General features: G+C 48.8%; 1 protein-coding gene across 1 annotated transcript in view; it reads right to left on the bottom strand.

The window, feature by feature from the left end:
• Slit1 (slit guidance ligand 1) overlaps positions 1 to 19,558 on the bottom strand; it is a 144,562-nt gene that overhangs the window by 118,255 nt on the left and 6,749 nt on the right. Inside the window, exons 3-5 of the mRNA XM_041661124.1 lie at positions 9,185 to 9,256; positions 7,246 to 7,317; positions 1,831 to 1,902 (exon numbers count right to left, since the gene is read on the bottom strand). Coding sequence (XP_041517058.1) covers positions 1,831 to 1,902; positions 7,246 to 7,317; positions 9,185 to 9,256 — 216 coding nt within the window. The remainder of the gene's footprint in view (positions 1 to 1,830; positions 1,903 to 7,245; positions 7,318 to 9,184; positions 9,257 to 19,558) is intronic.

Here is a 19,558-nt window from a genome sequence, read left to right as displayed (position 1 = left end):
CCGAGGTATAGCTTCGTGGTAGACCGTGTCCTCGGCACACTCTAGATGGAACCCAGGGTTCCATTTCCAATATAAAACCAAAACAGAGGAAGAGCAAAGGTAGGATATGGAGAAAAGTTTCCTCCACCCGGGCCAGCTATGGACCTACATAAAACATGTCTTCCTTTCAAGTATGAGGGAGCCAGTGCCTGGAAAGCAGGAAGCATTCAGATGTCCTGGCTTTAGAGCTTGAAATCGCCCTACCCCACACACAGGACCTTGAGGCCTCTGCTTCTCCTGGCTGCCAGTTCAGGGCAGTGCCCAGGGCAGGTGTCCTCTTCTTCGGCTTCTCACTCCTTGAGTGGATTTCCATATGCCAGTTTGGTTATGAAGTCTGGTTACTTAATATTTGTCAAAGTGTGGAAGATCTTTGCTCCAAAATTCCTATTGAAATACAAAACATGAATACTGCTGGCCCAGGAGTCAAAGGGGCTTCGCATCGACTCCGAGGATAAAGCTGGAGACACTGCCTTTCCTTGCGGTCGCATGTGCCAGGGGCAGGAGTTCCTTGCAAGGGAACCTGCATTATCACGGACACAACAGACATTCATGGCAGTTCACCCTCCAGCTTGGGTGCCCACCCCAGCTCAACTGGTAGCTTACAATGCTCAGGAGGAAAGGCTGGCTCCCAGCAAAATCACACTGAGAAACCCCGGACCATCTGACCCTTGATGTACTGTTTCCCATCCCATCCCATGCGGAGGTCCTCACCCCAGTGTTATCAAGATTGCTAATAACCACCATTAAGAGGATTCAAGTATCTTCCAGTTTAAAATTTGAAAAGCAACCCTCTAGAAAACAAACAAAAGGACATAGTTGCAGAAATAAAAAAAAAATTAAGAAAAACATGTTATTAGAGAGCAAATGGGAGGATCAAGGTTAAGAACTTTCTGATATGCAAGATAGTAGTCCTATAATGAACTCCCTGTCATAGAGGTAGCCAAACATAGAGCCTAGGCTGGTGGGGTGGGGGCCTGCGCCGGAGATTCCTTAGTAAATTACAAAGGCCCATCCAACTCCGGATCCCACAAAACAGAATAGACAGTAGAACAACTCAAAATCATGGAGACTAATAGAGCAACAATCAGGCAGTATCCTTTGTACTTGGAAGAAGTGCACTGACATCCAGCAAAGCTATGGCTTTACAGCATCGGAAATAAACACACTCACGGAGCGCATAAGCCTAAAGGTAGACAGAGCTGAAAATAGAAACAGGGTCAACCCAAGACAGGCACACAAGGCAGTGACAAGGTCGTAAGAATGTCCACAGCGGGGCTGGAGAGATGGCTCAGTGGTTAAGAGCATTTTCTGCTCTTCCAAAGGTCCTGAGTTCAATTCCCAGCAACCACATGGTGGCTCACAACCATCTGTAAAGAGGTCTGGCGCCCTCTTCTGGCCTTCAGGCATACAGACAGAATATTGTATACATAATAAATAAATAAATATTTAATAAAAAAAAAAAGAATGTCCACAGCAAGCGGGCGGTGGTTTAATCCCAGCACTCAGGAGGCAGAGGCAGGCGGGATCTCTGTGAGTTCGAGGCCAACCTGGTCTACAGAGTGAGTTCCAGGATAGGCTCCAAAGCTACAGAGAACACATGCAGCTGGATTAAGATCCTTTCAAACTCTTGCCTGGAAAAGTGCCCACACAGACTTCCCATAGAAAGGTCTGGCCTTCGATCTGGAGCCTTTCCTGCCAGCGGGAAACATTAGCCCAAGGTCAAGGCCACTGGTTCCATCCCGCATTCCCCACAGGGTGGGGAGCAACCCACACGCATAACTCATAACTCACAGTCGGGATAGAGCTTGATTGTTCTGGAACAGTAGTTCAGGCAGCACGTGCAGCTGGTTGCGGTTCAGTCGTCTGGAAAAGGTAACAGGAGAGGCAGGAGTCACGTGAGTGTTTCAGAGATGGCCACGCAGGCCAGAAAGCCCTGCATTCCAAGTCTTTAGGACCAGAGCAGAGCCCCCAAGACTTCTCTAAGACACAGCTCATCTGTGAGTGGCCACTCGGCTATACAGCACCAGAGGGGATGAGCCTTCAACTAAACAGCAAGTGTGGCCTTCCTTCTTTATTTATAACCCCCACACACACAATCCACCAAGATCTGATCCCCAGATAATCCCAGCGGTGAGTTGTATCCCTGACCTTATGAAATGTGCGCTAGGTCCTAATGAGGTAGGACATCGCAGAGCTTGAGTGCTTTGTCCCGTGGTTCCCTAGGCAGTGCTGGTTTCTGCTTGTCTAGCTGGTGGGGCTTTTCTTTTGTTTTTATTTTATTGTTTGTTCTGGTTCCTTTTTTAATGAAAATAACATTATTATTATTATTGAAAATGAATGCTCTCAGTGAGCATGGAAGTGCATGCCTCTAATCCCAGCACTTAGGATGCTGAAGCAGGAGGATCACCATGAGTTTGAGAATGGACAGGGCTATATAATGAGTTCTAAAACAACCTGGGACAAACTGAGACCATATTTTAAAAAGGGTGGAAAGTTAGATAGATGATAGATACAGACAGAATGACAAACAGAGACAGAGAAATGTTTGCTTAAAGCAAACAAAAACAACAAAAACTCAGGTGCCAGGCATGGTGGCACACACCTCTAATCCCAGCACTTCAGAGCAGAAGCAGGCGGAGCTCCGTGAGTTTGAACCCAGCCAGGGCTACACAGAGAGACCCTGTCTCAAAACAGCAAATAAATATATTTAAAAAATAAAAATAAAAAAACTCAAATTATAGTAAAAAAAGATTTTTAAATACCGGCGTGCCCCTTACCCGGCAGTTTATTCCTTATCAGACAGCAGAGGTTTTATTTCAGTGCTGAGGGGTAAACCCAAGCTTCATGAATGCCAGGAAAGTGCTAGAACTGAGCTGTGCCCAGCCATGCTTTGATTTTTAATGCCCAGGTAGTGCTTTCATAGTTTTCAATGTTATAGGTAGTAGCTCTCAACCTTCCTAATGCTGCAAGCCTTCAATGCAGTTCCTCACGCTGTGGCGACCCCAACCACAAAATTATTTCCTTGCTACTTCTTAACTGCAATTTTGCTACTGCTATGAATGGTAATGTAATTATCTGATAAGTAGAATGTCTGATATGTCACCCCTGTGAAAGGGTAATTCGACCCCCAAAGGGGTCATGACCCATAGGCCAAGAACTGCTGTTCTGGGGCCAGTGCTATACACACAGGCAGGAGCCAGAAGTCTGGGTCTGGAATCTGCCTTATGGAAAGACAGAGCATCATAAGGATCCAGACCTGCCATTGAGGAGTAGAGGAGTAGCTCTTCCAAACTAAAGCCGCTAATTCCTTAACACCAGGGTCTAGATTGCAGCAAAGCATGATGTCTAACTTTTGAGAAACTATAGCAGATGATAGTATAAATATCAAAAAAAAAATGACTCTTGCAACACAATCTCCAGCAAGGTGTCCGCACGGCATGTTACACAGACGTCCCCACGTTATTCTCTCACTGACTAACCATGAGCCAGCTCAGCAAAAAAAACCTTCTGGACTCACAGGAAGACTGAGCTCCACACAGCCTGCAGGAACTCATCTATGGTTACCTCCTCTGAGGTCATCTTTCATCTGATACGTGAGAAAAGCCCTTGTCACCACACTGGGGACCACCATGTTCCCGCACAGGACAGACATCAGATTTGCAGCTTTAGGAGACCGGTTGGAAGAAACTGACTTTAAAGAGCCGACTCCGAGGGAAACACATCACTGGTTCAGAAGAAAAGGACTGCCAGTGTAAGCCTTAAAACAAGAGCAGACACGGGATCTCTCCCCGTCCCTTAGCCCCAGTCCAATAAATTAATCCTGTATTTACCCTGCCTGGTAATTGCTAGGTTTAGTTTAGTTTAGTTTTCCTCCAAGACTTTCTCATTTTTCTGGCTTCAATCTTTAAGAACATTCAGAAGGGGGAGGGAAGAGGAGGAAATTCAATGACTAATTTATACTGAAAATCAAAGGATGCTGAAGGAGTGGCCACCACAGTCAGAGGCACCTGGGTACCTCAGAAGGATAACAGTAGCTGAGGGCTCCCTGCCACTTAGCCAGCCTTTCTGAACTCCTGACACCAAGACAGATGCTCCTCGCCTTCCCCTCATAGGACAGAAACAGAGGGAAAGGTGGGTTCTCCTCTCAGGTGTGATAACAATGCTCTCACTCAAGGATATACCCTCCTCCTTGCAGAACCCCCAGGAGTAAACGTTTAATGCCGCCATCTTGCCACATGGCTTGGTCCTTATCAGATACGTGCTGACTTTGTTGAGTTGCCTTCTTGAGAGCCAAGAGGGAAGCTATTCATGCAAGCATCTCTGGGCTGATATAGGCCTCTGAAGCTGACATTTTTTGCAGCTCCCATCCATAGCTGCCTTCCCAGGCAACTGGGCATGCTCCATGACTGTGACCACTATGCAACAGGACAGCTCTGGCCATGACTCAGGCCTCATGACTTCCAGGACCTCACACTCCGACTTCCACACACACTTTCCCCAGCTGCTTGGGAGAACCAGCTATGTCCGCTCTCCAATTTGTTTATGCTACTACAGGTACTTAGAAGTAGGATTATGCGATTCAATCAAATTCATTCACAAATAAATGAAATGCCACTGGGAAGAGAGTCATCTATATGAAAATTACATTGGCTGCTTTGGAAAGATCTTAGAAGAAAAAAAAGAAAAGCTGCCAATTGAAGGACTGTTGAATTCAGTAAAAAGATTAATTCTCAACCCAAATTGCTTCCAAGGTGCTGAAAAGAAAACTCATTCTACCTTCAAGAAACCCAAACAAAACAATAATAGCCGGTTTGGGTGTGTGGTTTGGGTGAATAAAGCCATACTGTACCCGAGTCACTGTCTCATACTGAAAGGAACAGAGAAATTCTCAAGATGGGGTGGAAGGGGTGAGGCTGGGAAGGGGGCCAATAAACACACATTTCCATTTTAATTGAAAACGCTATGTTCACAGTCTGGGCGTTTTTATTTTGGCCCCCCACTTCCACCAGCTTTCACAAACCAATCCCCATGGTCTCCCACAAATCAGAGCAGATGGCCATTGCACTGGCTGCTCACTGAAGGGGTGCGCAGTGCATACCTGACACCCCTAGGAACAGAATAACTGCCCGCTGGGGAGTGGCTGATGACCCAGCCGGAGAAACAGAGCTGAAACGGACAGAAGGGACAAGGTCTGCAGTGACAAGTTATGACCAAGAGGAAGGCTTTGCCAAGCCTCAGGCGGCAGCAGCAGGGCCAGGCCTTGTCAAGTCTAGACCCCTCCCACCTTCTCGTCCCGCCAAGGCCAGGCAGCACCAGAGGGACGGATGAGAGCCAAGCCAGGCTCTTAGAGCCAGGTATTTTACTATAAGGGCTTTAAAGAAAGCAAACACAGAGTGAACATCTGGCCTAGCGCTGGATGGCTGACTGCTCAGTTTAAGGCGGGGGGGGGGGGGGGGGGACTGGAGGGGGGATTTTCTGGGCGGCAAGAAGACAATGAAGCAAACATGCCTTTTCTCTTTGTTTAATGTTTTGTTTTCTTTGGCATAAAAATGAAAGAGAGAGATTAATTAGGTCTTACTCATTAAGAGTCTAAGCTTTGAAGGCAAAACAATCTGGTTTTAATCCCTTCTACTGCACAGGCGGCTTAGCCTCTGGGCACCTTGGTCTCTCATCTGTGGAATGCCACTTGCAGGAGCATTATCTCGGGGTTAGATGGCGTGCTACAGGGTCAAGGGCTTCACCTAGCACCTGGCAGCGGAAGGCACTCAGAATTAGCTGTGATTGCCATAGAAAGTCGTCGTGAGAAAATCAAGGGAAAAGAGAAAGAAAAGAAGCACAAAGAACAAAAGAAAGTATACCGTTGCCTCCTCTCTTGGCATTATTAAGAGCTAATGGTCTCAACTGTTTCCCTCCTCTGCGACACTCCTGACACTCTGTCTCTGTCTCTCTCTCACACGCATGCGCCCTCTGATTTTAGTTATACAAACATCAGTTTCTGCCTTTCTGACTAATTCACGTTCTGAGCACGTCCCAGGGATGTTGGTGGTGTTTCAGTCTTGACGTATCTTACCTACACCCAAATGGCTCTTTTTAATTTTTGGTAATTTGCAAAGAATACCCAGAATTATGAATTTCTAGCCAGTTTTCCAGTCAGTTCCTTAATATAAAATGAACTTTCTGGTCCAAGAACATGACCTTTGGGACTCTCCCACCCAGCATCTGCATCCAAACCATTTTGCAGGACCAAATGGTTGACCACAATAAAGGGGCGAAGTGTCTGCTCCCATCATCACCCGCCAGGTTCTTTTCTTTTTCTTTATCACCAATGTAAAATAAAGAAAATTTAACAAGACCCAGTTTCAAAATTGAAAGCCCTACTCAGAAGCAAGCCATGAAACCCTGAGAATGTCTCTACTTCCTCATTGCTATGCTGTGGCCCTGTAGCTAAGACAGCACGCCTCGGGTTCGGGGACTGATGTGGGATGCCCTTCTGTATATGCTGTGAATATGTCTTATTAACGTTGGTTAATAAAGAAGCTGATTTGGCCAATAGCCAAGGAGAATAGAGCCAGACAGGAAATCCAAGCAAAGATAAAGGGAAAAGGGGGGTGGAATCAGGAAGATGCCAGCAGCCACAAGGGAAGCAAGATGTGAGATGTAACAAGCCATAAGCCTCGTGGTAAAATATAGAGTAATAAAAATGGGTTATTTTAAGTTGTAAGAGCTAGTTAATAACAAGCCTGAGCTACTAGGCCAAACAGTTTGTAATTAATATTAAGCCTCAGAGTGGTTATTCGGGAACTGGTGGGCGGGAGAGAAACCTCCAGTTACAGGGAGCTTCCCTAGTATTTCTGCTCGGCACACCAGTGACATTCTTTATGAATCCAAAATCAATGAACGGCAGTCACCCCTCAGGAAAGATGGGCGGAAGGAATTCCAGTTGGATGAATTTTTGCCATCACATGTCCTGAGATTAACAGCAGGGCTACACCGTGGATGGGAATGGGGGCTGGTTACTATTTTTTTCTCATTAGCATCTCACAAGGCACTATCAGGCAGGGTGAGGCTGGGACCCCCCACCTCAGTCCTTACTATAGGCTATAGGCCTGCTGACACAGGGTGAGGCTGGGACCCCCCCCACTTCAGGCCTGCTGACACCCTCTCTGGCAACCCCAGCACACTCCCCAGCCTACATCCTATACTCACAGTCGCTCCAACTCCTTCATGTCATCAAAAGCTCCGCGCTCCACAGCTCCAATCTGGTTCTCCATCAGCTGCCTGGGAGACAAAGAGACAAAAGAGCTATAGGATGCTAAGCAAGGGTTCCTAGGAACTCCAACAAGCTTTACTAGAGCAATGTGGACTCAGAAGTGGGACACGAGCCTTTCCCAGGCCCCAGGTAGATCCTAGATCCAACTGAAGTGGTCACAGCTTCACACATTCCCCGGCTCAGGTCCCACAGCAAACTCTGGCTGGCAGAGCGGCACAGTGCCAATGCTCACGCTATGCTCGACGAAGGTGCTAGGCTTCAGGGGCACATGCTGTGCTTTGGCCCAGAGCATGCACCCAAGAGACATGGCCAGCACGGCGGAGGAAAGCTATCCCAACTGGGCAGAGCCCACACACATAAGCAAGAATGCTAGTTGCCAGACAACACCCCCACTGTCTGCACCATAGTCCGCCTAGGCCCATCTGCTGACAAAAGGAGCGGGTGCCCAGGCCAAGCAACCACCTGGCTTCATGGGATTCTGCAACTTCCCCACCAGCATGCTCTGATTCAGAGCATCTGACTGGTGGGCAGCATTTTTCACCAAGACATGGGATGCTGCGTGATCATTTTGGAGATGCTGAGGTACTTTTTCTCCTGCGTTCTCTCCCCTCTCCTCTCCCAAGCAGATGGGTAGCATGCTCCTGCATGCTTCGGGCAGGGTTTTAATGTATACTTTTCTCTCTGCTGGAGGCCTATGGGAGGGGTTCGAGGAAGAGAGGAGGACTCCCCAGGATGGGTAGAGGAAAGTTTTGGTCAATGTGGGTTGGTTCTAGAGCAGCAAAGACTCCAGGAACTCATTGTCCCCAACCTCAAGGTGGATCATCCACAAGGCCCCCTCACTCACCCCAAGGCCCCCAGAACTGTGAAGTGTGCAGTTCTGAACACTTGTACTAACTATCCTGAGTGGGAGCTAAGGGGTTCTGCTTGTGTGATGGTGAGTTTCCTGCCAGCCAGATGGGGCAGGGCCTCCAAAGCTAACTGAGGGGGTGAGGTCCGATCCCTGTGTGCCAAGGCTGCCTCTGCTCTCCAATATCAGCAGAGCACAGAGGGGTGGAGACCCAAAACGAGCCTCTCATCTCTGCACTGCCTGGCAGGCACTACGGATGGGCTGCTGCTTAGCCGGGCAGTACTGGCCTCTTCCAGGATCTCCACTCGGACAGCTGAGTGAAGTCATGCCTGTCTTCTGTCCCCCTCAGCACCCTCTTGGCCAGGGCCTGCGGCCTCACCCAGGAGTCCTTCTGAGATCACTGGAGATGATGGCTACACTGCATTTCCCACCCTTCCATCTGATGCATTGTGCTCTCCACCCCTCCATCCAATACATTGAATCTATAGCCTTGTATGATGTTTTAGAGGCAGGGCTGTTAGGGACACTGGGAAGGTGATGTGGTAATCGGGGTGAGCCCTGATACCCAGGGATTAGTGAGTCCTCTCCGTGTGCTCGGGGAGCCAGAATAAGTGACGTCCCCGCAGACAGATCAGGACTGATCCAGCATCTCAGCCTCGAGAGCCTAAGCAAAGCCTGTCTGTAGTTCAGGTTCCAGCCGTTGGTGCTCCACTAGAGAAAACCGAGCTAAGCAGAGACCTGTGGATTTTCCATGCCGCCTGCTCTTCCTTCAGTCCCAGAGATAGAAAGGCCAAGACTGTCCCATTCAAGTCCTCCGCCATTCTTTTCAGCCACGTGAAAGGCAGTAGCCTCTCTGGGTCAGGACGCTCAGCATCACCCCTCATCCACTCAGGAGGCTCCTGACTCCGCAACAGAAGGCCTGGGCTAGCTTGGGATTCCCTACCTCCCCTCCAGAACTCCGTCTAGAGACCCAAGGCAGGGAGTGAGGAGAGAGGCAGACCCTGAGGGGGACAGCAACCCGTACTCACAGCACTCGGAGCTGCTTCAGCCCAGCGAAGTCATTCTTATGGATCCGTGTGATGTTGTTGCCATTGAGCTCCCTGGCAGAGAAAGGGGGGAAAGGAAGTGGTGAACTGAGTGGTCTGGGCCCCCAGGGCTCAGCTCAGACTCCCCTCCATCTGGCTCGGATCAAGCCGGTTACCTCAGCACGCTCTCACCCTCCCAGCCAAGAAGCCCATCAAGCCTGAGCCACTATGCAGTTCACATTCGAGCAGCAGGAACCATGAACATGGCACACAGCTGGGGGTTGCAGAAACCCACGAAGGTGACTCTACTCTGGGGACTCACCTAGATGGAGAGATAGGTCCCAGAGGAATCTAGTGGGGGGTGGGGGGCATTCTGAGTTATTCTAACCAAACCTCAGACTCCGTACCCATAAAATGAAGGGTGCCAATTGTGACAGCCTCATAAACAGGTAAAGACCATGACTGCTCTTAGGGACACTGCAATATCATCATGGGTGGCAGTGCATCATGCTGGCAGGAGAAACATGGGAGGGTCATGCAGTTCAGGAACACTGAGGAAGTACGACTTGAGCTGAGTACCACAAGACAAGAAAGGCCTGCCTGAGGAAGCGTGGAGCAAACTCAAGGAAAAGCCACTGAGTCAGTCGGTCCGAGTTTGAGGGGGAGTGGGAGACAGACAAAGAGTTGGGGGCTGTGGGTCCAAGCAAGCACAGTGCCTGAGAAAGCAAGCAGAGAAAAAGCAAGGAGCCAATGAAGGGTTTATACAGGAGCCCATAAGGCCATTCCTGAGGCAGTTAGGAACCTGGAGGACCTGGCCAAGGAGCCTGAAATCCTATCACAGAGGCCAGACCTACTAACGCTGTGGCTCCTTCTCACCCACCACCCTGGGTGTCTGCCCTGTCTTCCCTTCGAAGGTCACATCCGCCCTTTCCTTGGCCCTCCTACAGAAACGAGAACAGATTCTGACCTGCATCCTCACCGGCAGGCTAGACACAGACCCCACGTCAGAAGCCGTATGGCCCCCTTCCACCCCGCCTCCTAGTGTTCTTTCAGACTCCATCCTGTAATTCCTCTTCCCAAAGCATCTGCTCAGCCTCAGGAAGCCAGGCCATGCCAAAGGGAAAGTTCTCTGAAAACTTCAGTACCAGAGAGTTCGTGCGCTGTCTGAGCCACGACAACACACACTCAGACCCCAGCTGTCCCCTCCAGCATCGAATCCATCCCTGAGGCAGGAGCCACACCAACTCTTCTTCCCCACCACTGCCACCATCACCTGCATGCTTTTCATCAACCTAAATGCCGCACCCACACATACATCTATGTGTGTGTGTGCGCACGCACACACACACACAAATAGAGACTGCTCGTTCATTTCCCAGCTGCCCAGACCCGAATAACCACACAAAAACTACATAAGCTACAACACTGCTTGGCCAACGAATTAGGCATCTTTCTTGCTACCTCTTATATATTAAATTAACCCATTTCTATTATTCTGTGTATCACCACAAAGCTGCGGCTTACCGGGTAAAGTTCTGGCATCTGATTCCTTCAGCAGCTACTAGGCATCTCTTTGACTCCACCTACTCTCTCTAGATATCTCTTCCAGCCTGGCTATATTCTGCCCTGCCATAGGCCAAAGAAGCTTTATTCATTAACCAATAAAAGCAACACATATACAGTAGGACCTCCCTCATCACACACACACATTCCATGTTCACCTGTAAATCGCTCTCACTTAACCAAACAGTGACCAAAAGTTCCAGGTATGGCCGTGAGCTCAAACCAAGCCCAAGGCACTTTGTCCTGGATTGTGTTGAGAGCTATGTGGTCTAGACAATGCCCCCAGGAAACTCAGTGCTCACCTGAGTTGCCATCGTGACCATCTGAAAGATGAGGGCAGGACAGTTCTCCAGTGTTGGGTGTGCTCCCAAGGACAACAACTGAGAGATGACAGAACCCTTAGCCATGACCTTCTGACCCTAGGGCCCAGGCTGTCAATCAAAGGTGACAAGCCAGCAATTCATTTGACCCATCGCTCTCTGTGCCTCGGACTCTCTGTTCCTGTCCCTTTTATAGTAGGATCAGAGGGGGCTTCGGTGATGCTCCAAGTTGCCAGACCATCGACATGTGCCCCAGACCAAGCCCCTTCCTCATTCTAACTGTTGTGAGAAGCATCGTCTCCATGTGACAGGGGTTCTCGTCAATGCCAAGGCTTTACCTTATTGATCTAAATATTCTTTCCTGGAATGGCCACCAGACTGTGCCTTCTGCAACACAACTATTCCTCAAGCCCTGGAACCGTCTCCAGGAACCCTTGCTAACTGGCTCTGATGGCGGCTAACTGACGACAGCGTGGCAGCCTTCCTCGGAGCCAGCGTGATGAAACTCTGGGCCGTAGCACAGGTCGTTTTGGTAGATTCGTCTTTCTCATTATAAAGGTACACCTTTGGGCTGGAGAGATGGCTCAGCGGTTAGGAGCACTTGACTGCTCTTCCAGAGGTCCTGAGTTCAATTCCCAGCAACCACATGGTGGCTCACAACCATCTGTAATGAGATCTGATGCCCTCTTTTGGCATGCAAGCATACATGGAAGGAATGTTGTATACATAATAAATAAATAAGTTACATCTTTGATGGATTATAGGAACAAAAACGTTAGAACAACGGCACACGGGACCTAGTGCCGGGTCACAAGGCAGCCTGTGTTCCATGAAAGCCATGTATGTCCTCCCAGCAGACTCACACACATACACAGATCTGTGCACAGGGGGCACTGAGCCTGGAGCCACATGGTAATAGCTATAACTGAGTGGTTAGACATAGGATGACGTTAGTACCTTTTCAGCTTGCTTTTCTGCACCTTAATTTTCATAATCAAACATAGTACCCAACTGATTTCATTTAAAATTTTTTAAATAATAAAATAAAATTTTTAAATGGAAAAATGTTTAATTAAAAATTAGTGATGTGTGAATATTTTTTCAAGTTCCTGGAAAAGAAAGAAAAAATGAAAACCACATATCTCTGGGAATAACCACAGGGATAATCTCCGCGGATATTCTAGAATATTTTTCTCTTGAGTCTGTTTTCTTTGGACACAACACTTATCTAGCTGAGGTAACCTTACAGGTGCTTCAGATAAACTTGCTAAGACCAATTTTATTAAAACTTTTTTCAATTCTTTGTGGATTTCACATCACACACCCCAATCCCACTTGTCTCCCTGTCCCCTCGTATCTGCCCTCTTCCTTTGCAACCTCTCCAAAAGAAAACCAAATTTAAAAAAAAAGAAAAACAAAAGAAAACAAAAATAAAGATAAAAAAATAAGAAAGAAGAAGAATCTGGTCGTGAAGCTGTAGGGCGGCACAGGGAGTCACAGTTCACCCTTTAGTCCAAACATCTATACTTGTAACTTCACTGTTATGAGTCACTGGTCTGGCTCTGGTTTCTGCTACACCATGGGTAATGGGCTCGCACTGGGCCTCCTTGTTTTTTAAGGCAGATGGCTATAGCATATTCCCAGCATGCCACTGACCAAACCGAGAAAAGACAAATGCTAGGACTTGTCTGCCTGAGACAGGACCAACATGGAACTCAGGAAGCCCAGAGCACAGAATTCTCACTAAGTCGAGGGGAGGTGGACTGGCAGGCAGGAATTCCTGACTATGGCTGGCACCTGCATAGCTCCCTTTTCACCCAGCCAGAGAGCACACTGGGACACACACCTCAAGCCAGCCCCTCCTCCTCTCTTCCTATCCAACACTCCATCACCATGTGAAAGGGACTGGATGGGCAAGGATTGGGACTACGGCTCACACAACAACACAAGTACAGCCTCTTTCCCTGATGGTACTTTCCCAGACTACTGTCCCAGCCCTGTCTGCCCCGCGGACCTTTACTCTCACTGACCAGATCTAAGTGCCCTCTCTCTATGGAGAAGCCCTTTCTTTCCCATGTCTAGCTGCAACCTAGAAACATTGTATAGGCCTTAGCAGAGACTGACCTTCCCAAGGTCGTCAAGGCCTTGCCTCAGCAGGGTTTCTATGGCCTCTTGCTAGAATACAGCATCCGGGCCTCTATCCTCCAACAGGTAGTCCCAGAGTGTTGCCATGGAGACCCTCTCCCAGAAGACATGCTGCTGGGACCCCTCCACGACCACTGCAGTCAGAGAAGCAGGTAGTGTGCCCACAAGGCTCAGAGGGGTTCCGGATGTAGGCTGACCTGGGCTCCCCAAGGCTTTGCCGCTGAGGCCCAGAGCTGCCACTGCTCCTTACCGGGTCCTGCGAGGTTCGTATTCTGTACCCGCTGCCAGCACTTAGTCCCATCGTACTCACCAGCCCCCTAGCAGCAGGTCTGCTCTTCCCAACCTGCTGATGTTCGCAGCAGCAGAGCAGAATGGGCACAAAATAGAGAAGCCACTTGCCCAGTGGGGCACAGCCCATAGTGGTGAGGAAACGAGAGAACCTGGCCAGATTTCTTCCTCTACACCATGAAGCCTGACGTTTTTGGCTTCCTCCTGCCTCATCACCCTGTGCCCTCAGGCACAGTAAGACTTTAGACAGAGCTAAGGTCCCTTGAGTGCTCTAGGGTCCTGTAGTAAGACCCAGAGTTTTGCCCAAGCAGCAGCCCAATCAGCAGCATCCGCAGGCTCCCGGCCCACCCAGCTAAGCATGGTCTTAGTAGGAAAAAACTCGGGCCAGGGAACAGTCCCTGTTCTACCACCACACTAGCTGTGTGGTCTTAGGCCTGGAGCTCAAATCCTCTGTGCCTCAGTTTCCCTATCTGTAAAATGAGAATGATGAACGATACCCCCTCCCAGCCCCTGAGCAAAGTTTTTAAACCTGCCCTCCCTTTGGCCCGGGTAGTCCTGCCCTCCCCTTGGCCTACATCTTTCCAACCTTCCGTTCCTGGTAACAACCCTTCCTCTCCCAGAGCCACAGAGTCACCCTCTACGCCACAGTCCAAATCAGGGGTGACATTACAGAAATTTGAAGGAGTCCTGAACTGATGTCACAGCCCCCACACAAGACTACAAGTTTGTTTTATTCGTATGATAATATTTATTTTTCCGACACAGGGTTTCTCTGTAACTTTGGAGCCCATCCTGTAACTAGCTCTTGTAGACCAGGCTGGCCTTGAACTCACAGAGATCCACCTGCCTCTGCCTCTGCCTCCTGAGTGCTGGGTTTAAAGGTGTGCACCACAACCTCCCAGTCCTGGTTTGATAATTTTTTGTTGGTTTTCCTCACCTCTTCCAGGGTCGAACATGGCACATGACACAGGTTTCAATAGGGCTTTCTGGAAGCGTAGTGGATCTGCCTTGACTTGGTACTGGCAGTGCTGGCTTCAGTAGGTTCCCTATTTCTCTCCCCACCCCTGCCCCCCAACCTGCATGCACCCCACTTGATATACGCATTCCTCAGATGGACATATCCTGAGCATTTCACGTGCAGAGTGTGCGTCTTGACAGCAACCTATTCTCTCCAGGGCCTTCTCCTAGATGAGCCCAGGGTGAACCAGGGAACACTGCCAGTGAAAGCGGCCGGGCACAGAGGTCCTCCAAGAGCATCCCGTCAGAGGCTGGATGGCAGTCTGTTGGGCGTATTTATCACTCGCGCACCCATTGGCCTTTGGCAGTTGGGAATAGTGCTGCTATGAACACGGATGCAAGGGTAGAAAATAGCTCTCTTCAGGGTTCTGCTCTCAATCCTTTTGGGCCACGCGGTATATTAGCTTGCTTTCTGTGAAGTGATGAAACACTGTGATCAAGCCTACTTATAGAAGGGCTTACTTGTCTTACAGTTCCATCATATGAGCAGCGGGCATAGCAGCAGGAACTAGGTGCATAGAAAGAGATTTTGAGCTCTCCAAGCCTACTTCCAGTGACATCATCCCTCCCAGAAGGCTACACCTCTTAAGCTTCTCCCTCAATCAGTGCCACCAATTGGGGACCAAGTGTTGAGTTGTGTGAGCTGCAGAGGAGACACCCTCACTCAAACCACTGCATACAGTAGTTCTATTTTTTTCCCCAAAGACAGGGTCTCACTATGTAGCTCTGGCTGTCCTAGAACTTGCTCTATAGACCAAGCTGGCCTTGAACTCACAGAGATCCTCTTGCCTCTGCCTCCTGAATGCTGGGATTAAAAGCATATGCCACCACCACCCAGCCAGTAATTCTATTTTTAATTTTTTGAGACATTGCCATTCTGGTTTGCACAGCAGCTGCTTCCTTTGATGTCCTCACCAACAGGTGTTAGTTTCTGTCTGGGAATTTTTTTAAATGGTAGCAATCCCATTAGGAGTGAAGGGATTGGCGCCAACGTAAATCTAATCCCATGGATACTTTTCTATCCTGAGAGTCACACTTCAACTGGTTCTTTACTGAGACGGTACCTTACACCTGGCAATCCCCTCCTCTGAGCTGGGAGCTGCCCCCCTTACACACACACATATACACACACACATTCTCTCTCTCTCTCTCTCTCTCTCTCTCTCTCTCTCTCTCTCTTTCTCTCTCTCTCTGCAGCAAGGATTCTCCCAAGTAGCCGCCAGGCCTTCCAGCCACTCCCCACCAGCGGCCACTAACTCCCTGAGGCTCCTCCTCTGGATGGGATACCCCTTCCCTGAGCCAGCTTAGTGACTCGAGTCTCCCCCAAATGTGCACAGGCAGGAATCAATGGTGAAGCAGGGGAACCAGGTGGCCTCAAGGCCCCAAGTGCTAAGAACTGACAGGTGCTTTGTACGGCTGGGTGAGTGAAGAGAGCCGGGCTTATTAACATCTGAAGAACAGCAGGCTCCAGTCAGATTTAAAAGCTACCCACAAACGCATCTCACAGCCTCATGACTCAGGGAGTCTTGGCCGGCCGACCACTGCGCAGCCAGCTGTCCTGTCCCGCTGCAGATGGCTCCACCTCTCTGAGAAGCTGCTTGGAGTAGCATCTTCTCCCAGGACTGCTGAGTAAGAGGAGAGCCTAGATTAAGCTGAAAAGCATTTTTGCCAAGTCTGCCCTGAGGGGTGTAAAGGGTGACCACAGGCACCATCAAGGTACATCTCTGTACCCACCCTTCTCTGACTGATTGCCTGCCCTCCCCCGCCCCATCCCTCAAGGGCCCTCCTCCCACCATTGCTATAACACAAGCAGGCAACTCTCTGGGACTGCTCACCCGAGTTTCCTCTGTGCTGCCCTCTCCTCCCCAAACTTCCCACCCACTCACCCCCACCATCTGCTCCTGCCTGCCTTCTCCTCTTCCCGGAAGCTGTTAGTCCCAGGCTCCAGTGATCCTGGCCTCCTGTGCCAGCAGCTGGCTTTGCCCTCATCCCCAGAGGGTTACTGGTCCTACCCTGATCATCCTCCTCTCCGGATCCACCTAGTGCTCCCCACCGAGAGCATAGCTCCTCCCACACGTGCCTTCCTTTCCTTGCCACCAGCTCTTCCTCTCCATGTGGGTGAGAATTAGGGTACAATTTCTTCATTAGGAGACCCCAAAAGCAAGCAGCGCTTCCAGATCTCATTCTGTGCCCTTGGGAAAGTAAAAATCTAAGGCACCCCCAGACAAGTTACCCTGTTAAGGAGGTGTGGCCAGTCACGGCACTGCTTGCCTGTAATCCCAGCATCAGGAGCCTGAGGTGGGAACGTGACAATTCTGAAGACAGCCTAGACTACATAGCAAGTTTCAGGATACAAACTACATGGTGAGATCCTGTCTCCAAAAAGGGGAGCCTACTATACTTCTCTGTCTTTCAAAATAAGTTAATTAAAAATAAATATATAAAGGACTGGGGAAAAAGAAAATAATGATTAGGCATTAATTGTTGAAGATAGGATTCATTAATCAGTGTTGAATTAATAGCTGACACTGAAGAAACACAGGACTCTGCATAGTCCCTCAGCTACTTTGCACCTGAATATGGAAAGTCACTTTACGGTCGAGGTAGACATCATCTTTACCAGAAGATGCAGGTCAGCCAGCAAGTCTCGTGGATGCATCTTCCCATAAGACCCTCTGAGGACACAACACCCCTGTGACATTCTCGCCAAAAATGCACAGGCTCAACCAAGTTATGAAAAATACTGAACAAGCCAGGCATGGTGATGCACACATTTAATCCCAGCACTCGGGAGACCGAGGTAAGTGATCTCTGTGGGTTTGAGGCCAGCCTGGTCTACATAGTGAGTTCCAGGCCAGCCAGGAAAACATGGTAAAACTCTGTCTTAAAAACTAGACAGACAGACAGATAATTAAACAACCAAATCAATGAACATAACTAGCTAATGATCTTTCCAAAGAATCAAGGTTATAAAAAGCCAGAAGGGACAAAGGCCTGCCCTAGACTGAAGGAGATTGAGGAGATGTGAGTAAAGACAGTGCAGACCCCTGGGATTCAGGGGCCATTGGGGGTGAAAAGAAGGAGAAAAGCCCATTACTTGGTTAATAATATTATAACTATGTTAAGTTCTCAATTGGCTAACTGCTCTGTGGTTATAAAGCTAGCACTGGGGAAGCTTGCTGAAGCATATGTGGGAACTATCTGAATTTCTAATTCATTCAACTACTTCATGAATTAAGTCAACTAAAACCATTTTAGAAAAAGAAAAGACTTTTTTTAAAAAAAGAAGAAAAAACTGTAGCAATAATGACAAATTCCAGTGACAGAAATTACATAATCGACTTTCTCCGCACAGTCAGCTGCTGCCCTCCAACACCATTCCAGTTATTCTGTACACCAAAGCGAGGCAGCAGAATTCCTGAAAACACCACTCGTACGTGCCCCTCCCGGCTCAAAACCCCTGGGGCAGATGCTCAGAGGAGCTGTCAACAGGACTGCAGATGGGCTTGCCCCGGCTCCCACCAACCAAATCTGAGCTACTCTCAACATCGAATAGGAACGTTAACAAACTAGATTCCAACAAATAAAATAATAACACAGGTCTGTTATATCTAGACAAACAGATGGAGGAGAAGGGGAGATCCTTTCTTATCAGCTAACAGTGAGGGAAAGATGCAGCCAGGAATCAGCCATTGGGTCTGAAGCCCCAGACAAAGTTCTGAAGAGCAGGTTATATACACTCAAAATGCCTCCCAGAGACTACTTAACACAGAAGAAAACAGATCAACATTGACGTCTATGTGCCTACGGATCAGAGCGAAAGTCACCAATGCCAGGACAGACTGACACTGCGTGTATCTTCACAGGATGCAAAGAAGGGAACAATGTGATTTACTTAGAATTCTTAGTTAAAATGGGATGTAACCCTAAGGAACAGTTGGATAAAGCCAAGCTGAAGGATAGCCTGATAGCTGGACGATAGGCCTCAGTATGTCAAAGTCAAAAAGAACAAAGGCAGAGAAGACACCCCAACTAAAAATGAAGAGCCATGACTTCTAATGCTATCTGGTCAGAGTCTGAACCTTGGAAAAGTGTTGATCAAACAGCTGGTGAAAACTGGCCGTGAGTTACCGGACTGTGTTGTCTGATGTTCTCAGTTTGATAGATATGTTGCTCTTAGAAAATACACAAATACTTAAAATTTTACAGGCCTTCAGCCTATTCTTAAATGGGGGGAAAATCATGCGGCCAGATGTGGTGGTACATGCCTGCCGTCCGGTTCTTGGGACCCTAAGTTCAAAGCCAGGCTGGGCTGCAAAGTGAGAGCCTCCCTCAAAGAATGTATCTGAATGCGTGTGTCTTAAATGTGAGGGTGAGTTATCTAAGAAAGGGCATAGACTGAAATGAACAACCGAGTCTGGTTAAAGGAGACACAGGAGTTCCTAACCCTTCTGTTGGAACTTTTCTAACAAAATGAAAAAATTGTAGCAAGCACAAGGGCTCTTGTGAACGAAGAAAATGATCTACAATTGGACTTGGGAGGTGTTTGCTTAGCTCTGCTGATTTGTTTTAAAACCACTGACTTTTCAAAAACTTAATACAAGCTTTTATACACAAGTACACGCACTCACGCGCACACACGCACACACCATGGCAGCTTCTCTTTCTCAGCCCCCTGATCCGATGCTTTCCTAGAATTCACCCACAAAATTCTTCACTCCCCGGGTGAATCTGCTCCTCCTCTCTCTCCCCCACCCCGACCCCAAATCCATGTCACTCACCTCTGTTTCCCCAAATGTGCTCGCCCTTCCCCCACTCCACCTGCCTTCCAGAGTCCAACCCTCAGTTGGCTCCAGCCCTGCCCCAACCTCTCTCTCCCTGTCATGGCCAAGTGCCTCCCATCCATCTCCCTCATCTCTGCACTGACAGGACCGGACCGTGGCTACAGGCTGCGCAGTACTCTAAGCCCATAGCTAGATGTTTCACGTCAACTTTACAGCCCTACGAGCAAAATGTCATCACTGGTCCCAGGAAATCGAGGCAC

The sequence above is a fragment of the Microtus oregoni genome, unplaced genomic scaffold (assembly GCF_018167655.1).
Source record: "Microtus oregoni isolate MIOR12 unplaced genomic scaffold, Mior012 000012F_ref0000307, whole genome shotgun sequence".
In the NCBI taxonomy this organism is placed as follows: Eukaryota; Metazoa; Chordata; class Mammalia; order Rodentia; family Cricetidae; genus Microtus; species Microtus oregoni.
This window is presented reverse-complemented; position numbering and strand designations above follow the sequence as displayed.